Raw genomic sequence first — 21,384 nt, forward strand, 5'->3', positions numbered from 1 at the left:
CCCAAATATCTGGATGCAAGGATTTTATAAAAGTGATGGTTACACTATATTAAACAAGCTAATAATAAGTAGGAATAATATCTATTTATTTTTCTGAAGACATAAACAAAACTAAGGATTTATGAATCAACTTATCACAAAATTGGTACTTCCCACAGTCCAGCTGGCTTGTTGGAATTTGTACAACACTAATGTTCCTGTGCAAGTCCTTTTGCAGCACTCTGCACTGAGATGTAGGGCTACAAAAACACACTAAGAATTTACAGGATGCTATTCTCCCCACAATGCCAGCACAACAACTTCTGAGGACATCCCCATGCCTGGACCTTACCAACAGACACCGGACCAGCATTTATCCCAAGGGCTTCCCCTGAGGTGTTTAACCCCAGAGCTGCCTCTGTCTGCTCCAGGCTTCCCCATGGCACATCTGGCTCTTCTCAGCTGTAATTCACTCCCCTGCCCTGTCTGCCTGTTCTGCTCTCTTTTTCTTGATGTGATCTCACAAAACCACTCGGGTTTGATTTGGGTTAGACTAGTCACAAAACAATTTAATTCCCAATTTAACAACAACATACCACACCACTGCTAGAGGTCTGGTTTTGACCACCCTCCAGGGATTTTGCAGTCTGTAGCACACGAGACAAATACCTCTTATATATCCCATTTTTGGGTTAAAGAACAAATCCAGAGCAAGAAGAGTTGGCAACTTTGATATAAAGACTTCATTAGGTTCAGTACTTACAACTGCATGACCAAATATAAATGGTTTGGACTCTCATAGATGTCTTCCAGAGCAACTATATTTTCATGCTTGATCCTGAAAAAATACAAGATAAGACAAGATGAAATAGTGATTTTCATTTTTTTTTTTCACATGACTGCAAAACACAGAGCTATTTTTAGTTACAAAATACTTGTCAGTGTTTTATTCAACATCATAAACTTTTTGCAAGGATGTGTAGTGATAGAACAAGGGATAGTGGTTTTTAACTCAAAGAGGGTAGATTTGGATTAGATATTAGGACAAAATTCTTTACTGTGAGGGTGGTGAGGCACTGGCACAAGTTGCCCAAGGAAGTTACAGATGCCTCATCCCTGGAAGTGTTCAAAGCCAGGCTGGACAGGGCTTTGAGCAACCTGGTCTAGTGGAAGATGTCCCTGCCCAAGGCAGGGGGATAGGAACCAGATGATCCTTGTAGCCTTAGGGCCCTTTTGACAAAAGTAAACAGCCCAAAGTTCTTCACAGCCCAGGATACAGTTATTATTCAGAAAACAATATTTCAATCATCTCTGAAGCCAAAATGTGCAACAGTTAAGTATCTGAGGCTGAATCTGAGTTAAGTATTAGGTGTATTCAGTTCCTGTGTCAGATGAATGAAGATGGTTGGCTGGAGGCTGAATTCCCAGGAGAGCTGTGCTGCAGGGTGCAAGGGAGTGACAGAGGCAGGGTGCAGGCTGGCAGGGAGAAAGCAGGGATCTGACCCCCTGGAGAAGCTCACACAGGGAATCAGCAGCCATATGACAGCCCCACACTCCTTCCCACCAAATTCGTGCTGCTCTGATGTTAAACCTGGTCTTGATGCCTGAATTTCTCTACAGCATCATTAAGCACTTTGTGCACCAGCTCCAAGAGTCTTCATGGCTTTTTTACATCCTCACCATTCCCACCAAGCCTCTTGCCAAAACATTAGCTCCAAAGAGAAAAATCATCTCTACAAGCACACATCTAATTAGCTACTTCAGCACTGCCTCTATGGGTTTGTTCCTTAAATGTTTACAAATAATTTGCAAAGGATATATTTAACTTGTGCAGATCCTGAAGAGACTACCCCTGTGCAAGCCCAGGGCAGAACATTAATTACACCAATTCCAAACAGTATTTTAAGAGCAAGAGTAAGATGGAAAATTCTAAGAAGAGGCCACTCATTAAGCAACAGATGGGTATGTTCAGAAGGAAAGTAAACATGCATTGTCAGCAAATGCAAAACTCTCTACATGTTTCTAGGTTCAAGTAGCTTAATTAAGATGCTTAATCATGTGTCAGGACCTTATCCTCTATGGTCACAAGTGTCCTAACACCTGTGTGATGACGTGGAGAGCAGAAGGTCCATTGTGCCCAGCAGGATCTTTCCCACAAGCATAGAGACTAATTCAGTTTCCTCTGAATTCACTGGAAATATTAGGACTGACCTGAATTTATGCTCATAATCGCTCATCAAAAGCTGTGTTCATGCAAGGACTTTCACACACAGGAAATTTAATGTCAACAATAAGCAAACTCAAATGTAATACACTGCAGGATGTTAGAGCAACAAACACATGACTTGGCTCTTCATTCTACCTAAATGGCTGGAAAATCCCATGGTACTTTAGCAAAATTTCCAGGTAGATTGCATCACAAATTAAATTCTTAATATTTGCAACAGGAAACCAATACACCACCCATTTGGCTTTACACAACAAATGTTTGGAAGGATTTATTTTGTTGTGCAGGTCTAGTGCCTGGTCCCTTCAAAGGTTAGTTAGGACAAGGGCAGGTTTGCCTTGTTTAGTTGAGTTGAAGGTGTGTTAGAAATGACATTTCAAGCAATTAGTGATTTTTAATGAAAACTATTATGTTTATTTATCCATTTTCCTTTATGCACCACACACATTCACCTGATCCTTTGTGCTCCTGCTACCATCACGATGATGGCAGTTTAACACAATCAATCTGCTGTAACATTTAAAGCCTCCAATTTAGTCTGTGGTGTGGTTTTGTGAAAAAAAAAAAAAAATCACTTGTTTTTAAAATTTTAAAAAGTTTAATGATAATAAAATGGTTTTAAAAATAGCTATGTAATTAGCGTAATAATAAGTTGGACAATTTGGATTAGGACAATATGAGACAACAGAAACAAAGAGTTATGGACGTCTGGGTACCTTTTATGGGCAAAATAAGCCCAAAAAAGGACACACATTAACAGAGGATTAACCCTTAAAAGCAATAGCCTGTTGAATATTCATACATCTCATACATGATGCATAAATTCCATTCAAACACAGGATTCTGTCTGGGCAGTGTCAGCTTCTTCCTCTGAATCCTAATGGTGTCTCCATGGCTGAGTGAGGTGGGAAGAAGTTCATTTCTTCTGATAATGGAGCAATAAATTCTCTTTCTCTGAAAGATTTGGGTGGCCTGTGGCTGCTATCTGGTGTGAGTACCTCATTCCTTTCTTAAAAAAATATCCCACATACATCGTTCCTATTTAACTACAAAAGTTACCTTTTAACTACAAAACTACATTTACCATACTATTAAAATATTAATACAGCACTACTAATCAATACTGCATAACACATATAGTAAATATCTGTGTAGAGCCATATAATATGTACTTTGCAGGTTTCACCATGCATTCACTACTGCTTTGCATCTCTAATTTTGGGAAAGCTCAGAGGCTCCCCAAAGCAGCCTCACCATCACACTCGGGGTCACCCACAGCCAGGGAGGCAGAGGCTGGGTAAGAGCTGATCAGAGATGCAGCACTGAGCACGGGGGCTGCTGCAGGCACTCTCCCCTCCCTGATGTGCAAACCAAACGGGCACCACACCCTGTGCTCTGGAGGGAGGGCAGACAAACTGCTCAGTGCTGCAGAGAAGAGGAGAAAAGGCTTAGTCCCACCCCCCCAGGGTCCTCTGCATTGAGCCCATCTGTCCCCCCCCTGAAATCAGAGGCAGGATGTGAGCATGTGGGAAGACAGCAAATACGAAGTGTAATCTGGGAGGAGACAGCTGAAGAAGCTGAATCACCCCCAAAGGACACAAAGAGCGTCCCTCAAAGGGATGATGGCGTTTGGAGAACGATGTGCCTTTGGGAGGTGGTGTCTGTACATACCACCCCAACTGCTGGTGGTACTGTGCTGGGGAAGATGAAACAGGAAAGCCTTATAAATATGATTGTCTGGCAAAAGATTTTGAGAATATAGAAACTATAAGTGAGACTGAAATGAAAGCAAGCTTTGAGATACCTTAGTTACTGAACAACTGGAAAACAATGGTATGGCTGGCTGAAGGTAATCCCCTTTTGATGAAACAATACCCTCTGATTGCAGACAGCTCCAAGGGTCAGAGCAGACCCTACTAGCTTGGCAGAAGAGGTCCAAAGAGTAGTTTTTAGGGTTTAAAATGTAACACAGTATGGTAATGTAATGATTCTTATAGGCTGTATGTAAATGCTATAGGATTTGTATATTGTATTAGATTCGTTAGGAGAATTAGAATATTCAACACAGAAGAAGATTTATGGTATTGTAACAGGAACTTCTCTCTCATTTACTCTTTTGTCCTCTCTCTTTTACTCTTTTGCTCTCATCTTCTTTACCACACTCTTGCCTTCTCTCTCTTTACCTCTCTCTCCCTCTTTGGGGCCTGCTCTGAGCTGTGGCTACCAGCTCCCAGCAGGACCCTGCACCCAGGCCCTTTGCAATAAACCACAAGTTCCACCACTGTCAGAACCCAGGAAATTCCTCTGGCTGCCCTGGAGGGCTCGAGCCCTTGCCTGGGGGGCTCAGAGACCTTGGCACAAAGCCCAAGACCCCTGTGCCTTTGATTTAGCCCTTGGAAAAAAAAAAATTACCAACCTTTATATGAAGAATTACAAGTCAAGAGAGTTTAAGTAGAATAATAGTTAGTTGGTCAGGAATGAAAAATAGATTTTTTGAGTTTTTTAGAATAAGAGTTCAAGAAGCAAGATAGAAAAATCTAAGCATGTCCAGTCTTTCTCCTTCTTCTTCTTCTTGGCCTCCATCTTCTACTGTGATGGTGGCACTTTTAGATTAGTTTAGAATAGAAGCTCACAGTCTAACATAGTGATAGGTATTGGGAAGTTATGGTAAATAATGTACAGGTAGTTTTTAGTATAAAAAGATAACACCACCCCAAGGACGGGCAGTGTGCCTCAACCCGACCTGCCAGACAGACCTCAGCAGGTCAGAGAAAGAATGTTATAGATAAGAAATAAAAACCAACCTTGAGAACAGAAAAATCCTGACTCCTTCTTCAACTGCTGGGCTGGGAAAAGAAGCTTGTACATATATCAGAGTCACTGTGACCAGCAGAGATTCCGAGACACGACCTGGCATCAGAGATCTCTTGTCCGTCCGTCCCGACCGTCCTACCCACCGTTGCTCCTACACTGCTGCACTCCAGGGCATGATGAGAGGGGAGGAGGCATCTTTCCCCCCTTGTCTCAGCCTCCCCAAGACCATCAAGGCCCCAGCCCTGGTGTTATGCAGGGTTTAATGTCCCTGGTCAAGTGCACATCACACACCTGTGAATGAAGCAGCTTGTTCTGCACAACATTCCTCTACTCCGAGGAACTCTCAAATGACAAGCTACTAAAAGGAGAATGGAATTCAAAGTTTAAAAATCAACAAGACAGAGATTACTTGGGGTGAAGCCCACAAATTTAGACAAATGTGGGGGTTGTGTAGCTGGAGCTGGACAGAGCAGCAGTGGGGTTCCCAGCAGAGATCACTGCTCCTCTGCCACTCACTGCAGAAATCCACACAGAAATCCATGTGCTCCTTTCTTCCCTTTAAAGCACGAGCATGCAATCACTTACAGCCCTGATACACGATAATTAATCCTTCAAGGATGAACAATATTCATTTCAATAACACCCTGGGGTTTGGGCACGCAGGTGTGGCATCATCACAATGTTTTGTTGGTAGCACAAAGTCCAATGGGGATGGAGCAAATTTGTCCCCCTCCTCTGCAAGCAGATCAACAGTGCCAGATGTGAGCAACAGGCAGACACTCCCTCTGGCTTGCAGGGATGCTTGGGTACCTCAAGAGCCAAGGAAAGAAGCACTGTGAAGTGGCAGCTACTTGCTGGTCATGGATCAGGAGGGATTTGGGGATGGGTTAATTAACTCCACTTTTATCCCCTTCTAGGAGCACCAAGCGAGTCTCAAAGGTTCAGAGGATTCATTCTGCTAAGCCTCCAAATGCCTGCACACAGCCCTGCAGAAATACTCACTGGACTGCCTGATCTACTCAAGACCTGACAAGATTTATTATTTTAAAAGGTGCTGCTCTCACTTTACAGAAGGGGAAGCATTGTGCAGAAAAACTACAAGTTTTTTCTGTAATCACCAGCGGGAATGGAGCAGAGAGGGCCAAGATTCCTCAATCCCAGAGTAATATCTTAATCCATGGGCCATATTATTTCAATTCCTTCTCCTTCCTACCTCAGTGAGAGAATCTTAACCTCACTCTTCTCTGCAGATCTTTCCTTCCTTCTGTCCTCCCTCTCCAGACTCCTTCCTTCCCAACATGTGGCTCCCACCCTGCAATAGATAAATCTGCCTGATTAACTCTGCACAAAGGAGCTCACTGATGCTTTTAGGGTACATGATAGTGCAGTATTAGGGCTGTAGCAAAGGGGACATGGACATGGGATGGGGTGACAGCAGTTCCCATTACTTGTTTCCAGAGAAAAAAAGCCCTGAAAGTGAACACTGAAGCAGGGACTTGCTTAAAGCAAATTAGATCCTATTATGCAAATTGATATGAAATAAGGAAAATTGCCCTTGCCATCTTTGCAACCCCCTTTTCATCACATTTGCTATTTTTCCTGATGTTCCCCCTCCATCCTGGCAAACCCCATGTGCTTCTTGCATCTTCCACATCCCAATGTGTCCCCAAAATTCCTCCATCTGTGGCACAAAGGGCAGGTGCCATCACTGCTTTGTTCAATTTCAGGAATATTCTGAGGCCATTACACAGAAAGAAATTGTCTAGAATTAAAAATACAAATAAAGAGAGGCCAATTCTTTTTTAGATTCAGGACTTTTCACCCTCATGTGATGCTGCAATCCATGGGAAAAAGAAGAGGAAGATAAATCTAGGAGTGAGAATCAAGGGAATTTAAGTATACAAAAAAAAAAAAAATTAAACATAAAGAGGGATTAAACCTGGTAAGAAACTATGAAAAGTTTAGTATAAAAAAGAAACTATGAAACTATGAAAAGAAAGGATGGATTCCCCCTGGTCAGAGCAGCTCTGGGTTGGATGCTGTACCTCAGGCAGGCACAAACCTTGGGGCTCAATGCAAAATTATCAAGCTTCCCCTCCAGACTTTCAGTCTATGATTCTGCCATGTGCTTTTACAAAGGAGTCAATGATACAAATGAATGAAGGCAACGTTGTGCTCGAGCAATATTTTAACACAGCCAGCCAAGATTTAAAGGAGCAAACTGAACTGGGAAACCAAGGACTGCAAGTGAGTTTTCTGGGCATGGCAGCTGTGCAAACAAGGGCTGACAAAAGAGTGCTTGATCTGCAGCAGAGCCCAAGCACAGACTGGCCCCCTCTGCTTCCTGTGGAGACATTGCATGAGAGCATTGATAGGGGAATTGTCATTTTTCTCCAACTGCTACTGATAAAACACAGAAACTTCCACATCCAAAGGGGCTGAAACACAGCCCCAAAACAAGACCTGACATGACCAGGGGTGACATTTGGCTCTGCTCACCAGTTTCCATCACGCCAAATGGGCTGTGCTGCAGCACTGGAGTGGTGATGAGTACATGGCATGGCACCCCAGTGATGCTAAAATCCTCCCTTGCCACTGGCTGGCACAGAGACACCATGCCCGACTCACTTCCACCAGAAGTGCACAAGCCCCCATAGGTCCATATCTAGCTCTAATGGACAGTATTCATTTCAATGTTTGCCAAAAAAATATCTAAAAATCAATATATTCCATGGGCTTTGGCAGGAGATTGCTTTTAAGAAGCAAGGGATTAAAATTTGGAAGTTGATGTACAATAAGGGAAACCAAATCCTTTAATGCTTGGGCTTTCTGTACATCTCTGCTGGCTCCTGACCATCCCAGAGGCCAAAGAGCTGGCATTAAACCTGCTGTGTGCTGCCTTGGATCATTAATTAGAGGGGCTGCCCTCTGCACAGATAAAAGCAGAGAACCCAGATTTTGCTGTTACTTTGGCTGCTGATCTGCCAGGAGAGCACGTGGAACAGCCCAGTTATAAACCACGATAGAATCACTTACATTAATATCTATCACATTTAACACCAAAAACCAGGCTCAGTTGGAAGAATACCCTACAAAAACCTTGGGCAAACACAAGAGCTGCTTAAGTAGGGCAGGTCCCCCCCACAACAACTCTTTCCAAGCCAGTGTTGCATTTGCAAGACGTGACATTTAATGCTGCACCTCCACGAGCAGCACGTGTCACGGGTAAAATGCCACAAGAAAGCAGGAATCGTTTTGCAGAAGCCAGAACTAACAAAGCGTGAGGCTGTGAGGATTCGTGGCTTTGAGTAACCAAGTGTCTTTGAGAATCAATGCTCCATTATTCCCACACAAACCCTGGAGAGAGTTTGGCCTGCAGCATCAGGGTTGATGAGTTCACCAGCTGGCCAAGGGAGATATTTAAATCACAGTTTCTGCTGTGGAGGGCACTGCAAACTTACCTCTGCTCAGCTGTCTCATTTGTTTGAAATGAGTCAATAATTTCAACAGATAGTAGGATGGTGTCGTGTCACCACATTTCTCTTCACAGAGAAAAGCAAGGCACAGTTCTTCCCAAGAATATTTCTGGGTTTCACATTCTCTGAACATCAGAGAAAGGAAAAACAATTCTTATCATTTGCTGTGCCTGTGTTTGTGCCAAAGTAGGATGCAATATGGAGATTGTTTACCCAGAGTGATGGTGTTTTGTTTCCTTGGCCTATCAGCCAGGTGTGTGCATGTGTCGGGACTGTCTGGTGACAATCACGAGATTTTGTACAGTTGAGTGCTTGGCAGATTCAGTTTAGGTGTTATGTAATATAGTGCAATATAGTATAGAATAATATAGTATAATAAAGTAATTAATTAGCCTTCTGATAAGATGGAGTCAGATGCATCATTTTCTCCCCCTCGTCGGGGGCAAAAATATCCACTATAGTCTCACACATGTTCACAGGGAGTGATCAGATCAGACTGCTCTCCACTTGAAAGAAAACTACCCAAAAATCTTCATGATGGCTCAGAGGATGTGAGGATGCATGGGAGCAAGCCAGCCTGATCTCAAGGAGAAACTGGCAATTCTGCCAAGAGGGGAATGGGGCAGAGCGGGTGGCTGTCCTGGAAATGGCTGGCTGGCTGCAGCAGAGCTCTGCCCATCATTCCTGCTCCCAAAAACCACTCCAATGCTGATGCTGTGCTGTGGGACTTGCACTGCTTTACCTCAGTGCCACTCCTGTATGAGGGCCCCAAAGCTGACACCAGGATTGGAGGCGCAGCCTCACCCGTGCAGAGCACAGAGGGACAGCCCTGTTCCTGCTGGCCACACCATTGCTGATGGTTGGGGTGTGAGAGGGAGGGAGGGCAGTGTGGTGCCTCACATCACATGTGTCCCATTGATTTCCAAGGGTCCAGATTGTGAGAGAGTACCAGATTGATGTCACCAAGTCAACCACCCTCCCTGAAATGGGCAGCTGGAGACAGCTTTAGAAAAAAGGTGGAAGGTTTAATGACCCTGACATTAATTTCTTCTACGTCATATCCCCCACAATGTCCTCCCATCACAGCCAGCAAGAACATGGTCCAGCAGTGGTGTGTCGCAGACATCTTTCATGAAAAATCCTTTCTTAGGATTTTTCCTTGTGAGAAGCTGCAGTTCAGCAACCAAAGTAACCAATGGTTATCTGCTGCTGTGGAATGCAACAGGTAAACCCATGATTGGTCTCCTGTGGGTGTTTGGATTTCTTGACCACTCATGGCAGAGCTGGCTCTTGCTCTGTCGGAGACACAGATCTTTGTTATTCATTCTTTTCTATTCTTAGCTTAGCTAGCTTCTGAAGAAACCTTTTCCTTTCTATTGCTTTTTAGTATAGTCTAATGTAACATATATCATAAAAGAATAAATCAAGCCTTCTGATCATGGAGTCAACATTCTCATCTCTTCTTCATCCTGAAAACCCTTGTGACCACAGTCACAGTGGTGACAGCTTCTGTGGCTTTGGTGCCCACCATCTCAGGGCAGCAGTCTCCCTCTCTCTCACTCACAAACACACAGGCAAATAATGCAAAACTCAGAGAAGCCTCAGCTCAGGCACACAGCAGAGATGTGAACAAAACCAGGCAGATGTCAGCTGCTCAGCAAAGGTGGCTCTACAGAGTCTGCAAATCCAAAACATCTGGTTTTTCTCTCCTACTACACTTACATTGCTGGTGTTTTTTTAAGTTATATCCCTAATCTGCCTATTGGAAAGAGCTGGAGGAGGGTTACTGGATTCAGCACTGAATATTCCCTTGCCTTGAAAATAAAACAGAGCTCATTTTTATGAGCTATAACTTAGAAATGGTGCTACATCCCCATGCCAGACGGTGTTTTTTGACCTCCTCTGATCTCCTACCATTGTGATACCTTTTGTTCCCACCCATATTACACATCTTGTCTTGCTTGATCTAACAACTGGGCAAGGGATAGCTAATTCCAGCTCAAAGCCAGATGGTTCAGCGTCCATATGCTGACTGCCTGGCCAAATCAGTTAAATCTCTGTGGCTGGAAGGACAAGGAGTTGAACTTTGGGGTCACGTGGGGGCTTCAAAACACAGACTGCTCACAGCACAGGAAGGAAATTAGCGTCTTCACTAATATTTTTAAGATCTCAATGCTTCTGGCAGGTTAATCTGGTCTGCTTTGGGAAACCAGATAGAAGAGAAAGACCCTGGATGCCCTAGAAGATGGTACCCAAAGGCAAATATGGAGGGATGAGTCACTTCATAACCTTTCCTCAGCTGTGACTGAAGAGGAGACTGTGACAAAAAGCTCCAGTGTTGGTAGCAAGCAGCAAGTGGCTCAGAGCAGGTGTCTGAAGGAAGTAGGAACAGTCAAAATTCAGAAGAGAGATGCCCACCAAAAGACCTACTTCTATTAGCCTTAGAAGGTAGTGATGATTTTAAAATTAAAATCGTTTTCAGTTTAGTTTTTTCACACTTTAACACTTTAATTAGGCATGTAATATTCTGTATGCCAAGCAATGGGCCAGGATGGGATTTGTCCTGATCCAGTGTCCTAGCAGCATTTTCTCATGATTATACAACTTGACCTCTCTCCATTTTGTTTTCCAGATCCTGCCCATCACCTCTATAACCTCCTGTTACTCAGGAGTGATGACCCAGAAATATTTCCATCCATTTCCATGGTCTTTCTTCCCTAGCACTGCAGGATTTCTGTAGCAAATCCCAGCCTTATGTACCACGTGTATAAAATGTTCTCATGAGATTTTGAAGTGATAAAGTCAAGCTGGACACGTTCCACAGGTGGAAACCTGAGCTGTGGAGTTAATCAGCTGTAGCACTGACTGGCTGTGACAAAACCTACCCAGATACACCTTGACATTTCTGATCCCTGCCCTATCTCATGTTATACTTCCTAGTGAGGTCACAACAGAGCTCAGACAAAAGCTGAACATTTTCAGCACAGGTTTTCACCAGGCACTGGTGGAACTTTATAACCCCCCACGAACATAACAAATTAATTTAGGTCCTTTGAGGATAACCATGAGTGATTCCTGGATCACACACCTGGAGGTAGGTGCTGACCTTGTGCTCACTTGTCTCAAGAATTGTCAGGTGAATGCTGCTCAGCAGCCATTCAAGGGAAGAAATTCAAGCTCTGGGTCTTCTACTACTAAAACTTGCAGCTCTAGTGTGAAGACAAGGTCCAAAAAACCTTCTGGAATGCTTGTATTCCTGCAGATCTGGCAGCCCATTCAAGGCAACAGGAATATCCCCATGTCAGTGCCATTTCAGGAATATTCCTGACTTCCACAAGAAGCAGACCAAACCATGGGAACGATGGTTTCCAACTGGTAGATCCCAACTGGCAGCAATCAAAAAGCCTGCAAAGCTTGAGCAGAAGCCTCCAGGCTGTTTAATGTGAAACACATCAAAACAAATATTAATGATTAATTAATCATTAAAGGTGAAAAAGATAAAAGCAGTGTCTGCAAGGATTTATCTCAGCCAAAACCAGTGTACCATGCTTTAGTTCTTGGCAGCAGCCCTGTTTTTGCAGTGTGGAGGACTGTGGATTTACATGTACAGCCAGTAATTAGGGGTGATTCCCACTGCCTTGCCTGGGAGACTGAGGAGCCACGTGCAGTTCAAGGTGGTGAGCACTCCTGGGCTGAGGTGGGTGTGACAGTGCTCACAGGGGTCCCAGGATGAGGGAAGAGACGAGGATCTGACTCCATCTTTCAGAAGGCTTGATTTATTATTTTATGGTATATCGTATATTAAAACTATACTAAAAGAATAGAAGAAAGGATTTCATCAGAAGGCCAGCTAAGAATAGCAAAAGAAAGAATGAATAACAAAGGCTTGTGTCTCGGACAGAGAGTCTGAGCCAGCTGACTGTGATTGGCCATTAATTAAAAACAACCAACATGGATGAATCACAAATCCACCTGTTGCATTCCACAGCAGCAGATAACCATTGTTTACATTTTGTTCCTGAGGCCTCTCAGCTTCTCAGGAGAAAAAATCTTAAATCTTTTCTTTTTCATAAAAGATGTCTGTGACAGGTGGGCTGCTCTGGAGGTATTTCATGAACACAAAAGCAGGCTCTGCCTGCAAAACCCCTGAAAAACAGGAGGAATGACACTCTTGGAAGGGTGATCTGGCAGCAGTCAGAGCAGTTATCCTCGTACACTGCCTCACAAAATGAGAAAATCTTATTAGTCTGCAGTGAATGAAGAGCTGAATAAGTGGTGTAACCCTGTGTGGCCTCCTGGCTCTCAGGTGAGTGCAGTGTGTACACATCCATCAGTTCCATTGAAACCTGGCAGCAGACTCTCCACCTCTGAAAGGAAAGCCCTGCCATCCGTGAAATACCCATTTGACAGAGACACAGGGCTGGTGCTATCTCCTGTTATCTCCCTCACTGGTTTGAATACATACTAATGAAGGGTGCATGCTCTGACACCCACTCACCTGCACAGGTAAGTTACACAGGAGCATGGAAAAATACCTATTCAGGCAAGCACAGAGCTGAAAGATTTAACAAAGCCAGTATTTCATACCACCACATGGGGAACAAATGTAGCTGTCACCCAGATGTGACAGAGCTGGGACTCCCAACTGTGACTTTTACAGCACTTTTATCTATTGGGTTACCCTAGAAGCTAATGCATGTGGGTGAGGTGGAGCTGAACTGCTGATCATAAGGACAAGTAACAGCACAAAGGCAGAGATGGTTTCTGTACTCAGAAAACACTGATGTAACCAAAAAGACACTTTGTCTCACAGCAGGAAGCAGGGCTATGCTCTACAGTCACATCCAAAGAGGTTTATGCCTCAAAACCACATTTTCTCCACAAGAGAAGCAGAAAAGAAAATGGGCAACCAAACACAAATGACATGCTGAACACAGATTTCTTATCCCCCAACGAAGCTGGGTCGTCCTCTGCATGCTCATCTCTGCTGATTGCTGCTGGGCAGCCTGGAAAATCACAGGCTTTGATTGAGTCTCATCAGACTGGGTGTGCATGTGGCAATTAAAGCAGATTACAGTCCCTCAGTGCCATGCCAGTGGCCAGCAGTGCCACACTTGCCCAGCTGCAGGTGTCTCCTGCAGTGAGGAGCAGCAAATGCCCTCCAGAATGGGTCAGAGCCCCTGTGTGGGCAGGGGGTACAGGAATACCCACCTCTAGCAGGTGTGGGTTTGGATCAGTCACAGTGTGTTTGTGTCACCAGCAGTGCTTGCCTGCCCACCTGGCTGGCCCAGGGCCACCTGCCCAGGGAGCAGGGAAGCCTGGCACACTGGGATGGATGCTGGAGCACAGCTCTCCTGGGCAATCCTCAGCTGGCACCCAGGCAATGGCTCTGACTCAAGTGCTCAGTCTGCCTGGACAAGCCACATGACAAACTCAGCAGCAGGGACCTGTCAGAAAACCCCCTCCTTCCCACCAGGCTACTGGGAAGCCAATTTATTTTATTTATTGAGACAGAAGCGTAAGTAAGAGGCTAGGCAGGTTTCCACATTTCATCATTTCACATTTCAGAATATTGGGACACTCCTACACAGAAGGCTGCTCCCCCAGCTGCCTGTGGGAAGTGCCAATAGCCCTGGGCTGAGTCACAGACACCCTGCACCATCCAAGAGTGAGTGGGGGAGCTCTGCACAGGGGGGACTGAGCTCAGAGCACAGACCCTGCCACTCCATGCTCATGATGAGTTACTGCCCCCAGCCACAGAGCGTGGACATCCAAACTGAAAGGCAGATCCACTTCTCCTGACACTTGGGGGACTCCTGGAAGTCCCAGCCCTGCCCCTCTGCACAGCTGGTAAATGACACTGGGAACACAGCTCAGCCCTCCACAACTGCACCTGCCATTTCCAAGCTGGAGTGAAGGCTACTGATCTTCAAGCCTGGTTTATTTCCAATCTTCCCAGATCCTAGGGACAAAAAAAAAAAAAAGTCTTCTACTTCCACTGCCATTGGGTTTGCTTTGCATGTGGTCTTCAAGAAAGAAGCAGTGGGAGAGAAGAGGAAAAAAACCCTTCCGGCAATGGCCGGAATTAATAATGGAATAATTTATCTGGGCCAAATCCTGGAATCATTAATCAGGCAAGACTGCTGGGGGTCTCACTTGGCTGGATTCATGTCTTGGCAGCATCACTACAGAGTCCAAAATAGGCTTGAACTCAATACATCAAGTGGCAGAAAAGTCATTTAACCAGAACATTATAATTAGCAGAAATCCGTGTTAATAAGGATGCATTTTGCTTGTGTATAACAGCTAATTGGTTTTTAACCAGGTGAGAATAAGTTTGAGAAGCTTAATCTCCCCAGTTTTACAAAGAATGTACATTTTTCTGTGTGTCATATCATAAAGGGGGTCTAATTAAAAATTAAATAGTGAAGTTCATTTATTCCTGTTACCAGTGTGGAGCACAGGGACCCTATGTACAGATTTCTATTTTTAGGAGAGAGAGAAACCTGGATTCACAAATGTTCCCAGAGTGCCTTTGGAGAGGTAACAGAGGAGTTTAAACCAGAAGCCAGCTCTATACTTGCAGCCACTTGCCCAGAAAAGCAGACCATAAGCTGCAGTTCCCTCTTTTCTTATGGCATGGAAGTATAATTTTTAAAAACATTCACTCAGTAGCCAAGGACCAGACTTCTAAAGATTATTAGGTACCATATGATGCAAGTAACTTCCTACAGTAACTAAGCATCAAAGTGCTTTCAAACTTCCTCCTGGGTAACTTCAGACAGTTAATATATTAAAAATATATATCTAAAAGATTTTTAAGGGTGATATAGGCACTGAAGGGCTGGAAGACTGGAATCTTTCCAGAATTTTGAATCCTTAATAACCACTGCAGAAAGAATTTATGTTTTTTAAATATGTCACTGTGGCACTGTCCTGCAACAGAGCTTGGAGGTTAACAACACCAATATTTCAGACAGCAACAAGCACAATATTAATGTCATAAGCAGCAATTAGTGTTAAAAGACAGAAAATCCTTCATGTAATATAAATGCATGTCTAACTGTGGGAACAGTAGGGCTAAAGAGCAATATTGCAATGACATGTGGTTATTTTTCCATTATTCTAGCTAGGTTTTACCACTGCCCACTGACTTTTTGCAAGTCATGATGAAGCAGAAATGGGAATAAAAATACTTTGAAAGCAGGAGTTAATAAATGTGCTTCAAAGGACATTGATAGCAAAATTTCTCTTTGCCAGGTCCTTGTTTTCATTCATGCCATTAAGAAGAAATCAGTATGAAAAAGTGGATTGTTTCATGGCATTCAAGAAAATGTTTTCTAACCAACTGGCTTATAAACTACAGTTCTATAGATTTCTAATATTTTATGCAGCCAAGTCACACATCCAAGTCACACGTGGTGACTCATTTTTTCCTAAGCAATACATCTAATTAATTCAAGGTATTTAGAATGAAAGGTAGCTATTAGATGAAGACAAAAATAAATGGTACTAAATGCAGCCTTACTGCTGATGGACACAGGACATTCTGGTAGCATCCCCTTCTCTGCTGTGCTAAAAGCTGTGCTGCTCCCCATGAATAAAGCTGAATTAATACATGAAAGCTGTAGCCTGATTAAAGTGCATCTGCCAATAGAGCTTGTCAGGATGATGCTGGAGGACCCCTAGGACAGCAAACACATTTTGCTTCACAGTTTTGATCTGGGTGGAGCATGTGTGTGGGTAGAAGGTGTTCTGCAGCTCAGCCTTAGAGGCAATTCAATGCCTGGCTTCTCCCAGAAAAAAAAAAAAAAAAAAAAGAATTTACAAAGCAGCAAAGGGTGTGATTTTACAGCATTCACTCCTGCCTATTGTCTGCTCAACTGGAGTCATGCATTCATTTATGATACATCATGAAACAGTCATCAGCCCTTTCTTTTTTATCATTGCCTCAGCTTTATGTGGCATCAATAAATCCAATGCCTTGTCATAAATTGCAAGTGTATCAGTGCTTCATAGATGCTGAGCACAACAAATAGAAAATGCTGGGAAAGTAGTTGGTGATGTGATTAGCATCACAAACTGATGGGGTTAGAAGTTCATTTCTAGATGAATGTACACATTCTCACGGGTCTTATCATCTGTGATCTGGTGATCTCTCAAGAGCTGGATTTGGAATAGAATTTACAGAATGTCTCAATTCTGAATGCAACACAAATGCAGGCACAGATGTTCCTATACAATTCCTAATTTGTGCTTTAGCTTAAAACCTAGAATTGCACAGGTCCTTATCAATTATGTGCCTTCTCATGTGTCACACTCTCCAGCACAGTGCCCCTTGAAGCTCAAATCCAAACTGCATCAGAGCACCCACCTGACCAGCATCCTGTCCTAGGCTTTTTGCCCTGTTTTACTGCTCTATCCATCTAGTTACACTTCAACTTGTGAATTACTGCATTATCAGGTTACTCTGTGTTCTGCTGGGATTTTAAAATAACAAGAAATTTGATGCAAATAATTATTTCCTCCAGCCAGGAGGGTATTTGTGTGCTCTCAATAGGACAGTAAGAGGGAGGAAGCTCCCTGCTGAGTTAATGCTGTGGCTCTGAGTTTCCATTAACCTGCTAACTTCAGCCATTTTTCATGATGAAATCATGAACTTCAAACCAAGCACACAGAAAAATGGGCATTTCTCCCCACTCACACAAGTATGGCTGGAAATGCTGTTTTCACACTTAAAGAAAACAAAATCCACCTTTGACCTAGGAATGAAAGCTGCAGTTTGCAAAGCCAATGGAAATTGTTTAAGAAGTTTTGAGGATTTCCAAGGGGGCTGGAGTTAGCTTGGAAACATGCTCAGGCTGGCACCAGCTACCAGCAAACACTGTGAAAAATATTTTGGAAATGTGTAGGGGAAAACAAACACGAATCCATATGCCCAAAATACATTTGGGCTTCTGTGTGTGGCTTCATGCCAACTAATGGGCACTTTGAGAGGTGCAAACTTACTGCCAAGACACCAGCCAGAACCCTCCAGAGACACCAGCCACCCAGGAATGTCCCTCTGACACCCTATTTGTCTTTCTGAAAGGTATAACCAAGTGGAAGCAGTCATTTGGGATGGGCAGGAAAGTGTCAGTTCTTACTCCAAGGACACACACCTGCAGATATTTAGAGGATAAAATAATCAAACCTGGTGTCTCTATTCACACCTGAGCTGGTCCACACAATGCTGGTGTCAGAGCTCGGAGCTGGTGCTGGTGACACCACAATGAAGGAGTCAAGCAGAGTCCCCAGGGGGCAGACAGGGCTCAGTGACCTCAAACCAGGCCTGTAATTCCAGTGAAGTCACACTGGTGAAAGCCAAGGTGCAAAATCTGAGCAGTTGATATTGCATCAGTCATGCATGTGCTCAGTTCAGACACAATTCATTGTTATCACTGTTGAGCTGTGCTTTGCAAGCTCCATACCAAATACAGGTGGGGCAGGTGAGCCTCTGTTTCTGAAGTGGCATTTTGCTTTTGACAGACATAAACACACTTGTGAGTAGATAACCAGAGCTGTCAAATCTCACAGTACTTAATCACACAGTGTGAATAGTTAAAACACTTAATCTCACATCAGCCTAATTGTTACTCAGTGTCTCCTGCTTTGTCTGCATTTCTGGTTCTGTTTCTATGTCTTGTTTTCTCCTCTGCTTTGAGCTGCTTCCCTCCTCTCCCATCCATTTATTCTTTGTCAGAAGCCCACCTGAAGGTGGAAAGCTCTTTTCCTCACACACACAAGTCACCTCTGTGGCTGCTGCTTGCCCCAGCCATGCTGTGTGCTGACAGCAGGTCACAGTTTACACAGACCTGTGTCTCCACTGGTGCTGTCTGTGAGACCCTGCTCAGGGGAGCAATCAGGAATAAAATAAAGAGAAGGGAAGAGTCACAAACATGCAGTTTCAGTTACTGCAACCTCTTCCTCTCTGGCCTGCTGCAGAGCCCATTTCCTAGCCTATATTTTTGACTGGGCACATCCATGCACCATTCATTGCCTGTTCTCTGGCCATGACACTTCCATATGTGGTTTTAAGGACCTTCTTAGCCTATTCCCACATTATCTGTTTCTCCTCTTGACCCCTGAATCCTGCACTCCTGGTGCCACTGTCACCAGGAAGGGGTGCAAGCACCCCAGAGCAGGAGCTCTGTGGCCTGGTGCAGGCAGCAAGGCCAGGAGGTTAATGGGACCTGGAGTGCCAGGAGTGCCCAGAGGAAGGGAGGGCACAGCCTTCCACAAGCAGGAATTCCCTCTCAGCTGGGTACCCACCTCCAGCAAGGACAGCAGGGCTCCTGGCTGAGCAGAGGCTGCTGATGCAGTGCCCAGAGGTGCTCTCTGAGCTCCCTCAGAGAGGGACAGGAGCTCCAGCACTGCCTCTGCCTATTTTTGTACATATCTCCATCCAACATCCTGACTTTCTGCTCTCAGCTCCCAGCTCCCTCTGCAGATCATTTCCTCAGGCCTTGGAACACATGAAGGCAATCTGCATCCCAACCTGGCTCCCAGGGTTTCCTTTTCCTTCCAAATAACAATTCTACAGTTCGAAGGTGGGACTTGGCCAAGGAGCTCTGCAGATAAACAACTTCCATCTCTTTTTTTTTGGCCAAAATAACTGTCCTCTTGGGAGGAAGAACACAGATGCCTAATGGCCCAAAGGAACTGGAACTCAACTTTCAGCAGATTAAAGTAAAAGTAGCCCTTGAAAGTGGAAAAATTCACCCAGGGAAGGGACTCAGCCTGAGAAGAGAGTGAGACCTCTCTCAGCACCCACTGAGGGGGATTTGCCAGCTGGGAGCAGGGCCTGAGCAGAGCAACCTGAGGATGTGCTGACCCAGCAGACCAAGAGCACAGCTCCTTTTGAAAACCTCCCCATCCTTGCAGGAACCCCAAGGAAGGAATCTCTCTTCTGAAATCACTGCCAGCTGCCTCCCAGGATGAATCCACCAGCTGTGCAAGATCCTCCCTAGTTCTAGACTTCACCTGGGTGCATGTCTACTGTGAAAAGCATCTCTAAAGATGGTCAGAAAAAAGCTAGAACATAACTCTCCATCAAATACTGCTAACCTCTTCCAGGACTAAAACATCTTGTTTGCCCAGGTTGCCCACAAAAATACTAAAAACAACAGAGAAATCTGAAATTCAAACAGAGAAATCTAAAATTAGCTACCAAACTTCAAGCAGGTATGTGTGTGACCCGTGTTTTATAACCCCAAAACCCAAGTGATTAATACCTCTGTTGAATTTGCCAGAAGCTGGCAATCCCTCACCCAGTTGGTGCATTACTCAGACTTTGTGGTGATGGTTTGCAGTATGAAACAAGATGGATGTGTGCACACCCTCTCTGCTCACAGCAGTCCCTTGACTACATTAATCCTCCATTCCAAACAGGATTTACTTTTCATCATTTTATAAACAGCCTGAGTGGTGTTGAGGATGAAATGTCCATCCAGAGCAGGGAGGGAGGCCAGCAGCTGAAATCAAGAGGCCATTTCACTCACTGAGCTTCAAATCATGGTCCAGAGGTGATGAAGAAGGCTCCATTTCTCTGTCCCTCAGCAGAACCACCTGCTCCCATCTCAAGAAATCTCACAGCCTGACTTTTTTGGACAAATACTCATGGATTTCTAACACAGAAACCTATGATGTTCAGGTGAATGCCCTTGAAACAGGGACTGTTACATATTTTACAATACCGATGCATTTTTTAAGACTGAAGCATATTTTAAATAATTTCTGAGGATTCAGTATGATCAAGTACACTGGTGGACTCCCATGTGTACTGCCAATGGTGATACCATCTTTCACCCAATGAAAAACCAAGCAATATCCTTCTCTGTAGGGATCCATGGCTCACATAAACCTGATAAGATGGCACAACAGCTATTTTAAGATATTTTAACAGAAAATATGCCTTTACTCCTCATAATCATAAGCTTCCAGATCCTCTGGCTGATCCACATAAAAAAAAAACTTGAACAATCCCAGTGGCACTGTTTGCAAGCTGCTCAATCTCATCACTGATTGCATCCAGTTAGATTTTATTTCAGAAACAACCTTGGTGAAGGAAAAAAAAATTAAGCAAATGTAAAGCTACTGCAACTAGGAAGAGTTTTAGAGCCCAATTCTCCAAACAAAGTATTCTATCAGATCATTTAAAAGGAAGGTGGTACAGTACTTCCTTGTGGTAGCATTTATTATTTGTTTAACTAAAGGTCAGCAAAAATAATAAAAAATCTGTTGTCTCAGTGACTAAAAAGGTAGATTTCAGGCCTGGGAATCTGCTCCACTTTAGAAGAAATAAATTCATGTCAACGACCAGCACATTTTGCCAAACAATTCTTTCACTTCTCCCACCTCTCTCTGGGTTGAAGGCTGTTGGCTAAACCCTCCTGCCCCATAACTCCAGAGTGCAGAATCCTTGTTTTCCTGACACCTTCACACAAATGGTCTTCCACTTCTGGCACCTCTCAGCCTTTTTTTTTCCTGTAGTGGGAAACACTACTTATTTCTCAATAGCTCTGTGACAAGCAAGAGAACAGGCTGAAACCTGGAGCCCACCTCCAAAACCTTCCTCCCAGCACCTGCTTTTGATGGAGATTCCTTGACAGCACCATTCCCCAACCATCCTGTGCTGACCCCAAAGCCAGGGTTATCAGATCTGCAGCAGCCCCTTTGGTACTCCTTTTCATTTTGAGAGACCTTAGCTTTGCCCATCTCCTGAGAGCTGAGGAAATGTGTATTTCTCCACTAAGAGCCCCCTCTACTCCCTGTTTATTCCAGGACATTTTCTCCCATAGTGCCTTATCTTTGCTATTGTTTCATGGTCTAATTACTTCCCTTCTGAGA

General features: G+C 44.1%; 1 protein-coding gene across 4 annotated transcripts in view; it reads right to left on the minus strand.

Moving 5' to 3' along the window:
* The window catches only part of CAMK1D (calcium/calmodulin dependent protein kinase ID), a 220,500-nt gene that overhangs the window by 87,996 nt on the left and 111,120 nt on the right, over positions 1 to 21,384 (minus strand). For all 4 annotated transcript variants that reach the window (XM_071424095.1, XM_071424098.1, XM_071424096.1 and 1 more), the window contains exon 3: positions 743 to 817. In XM_071424095.1, coding sequence (XP_071280196.1) covers positions 743 to 817 — 75 coding nt within the window. The remainder of the gene's footprint in view (positions 1 to 742; positions 818 to 21,384) is intronic.

The sequence above is a fragment of the Agelaius tricolor genome, unplaced genomic scaffold (assembly GCF_023055355.1).
Source record: "Agelaius tricolor isolate 1412-34295 unplaced genomic scaffold, bAgeTri1.0.p SCAF_3, whole genome shotgun sequence".
Lineage (NCBI taxonomy): Eukaryota > Metazoa > Chordata > Aves > Passeriformes > Icteridae > Agelaius > Agelaius tricolor.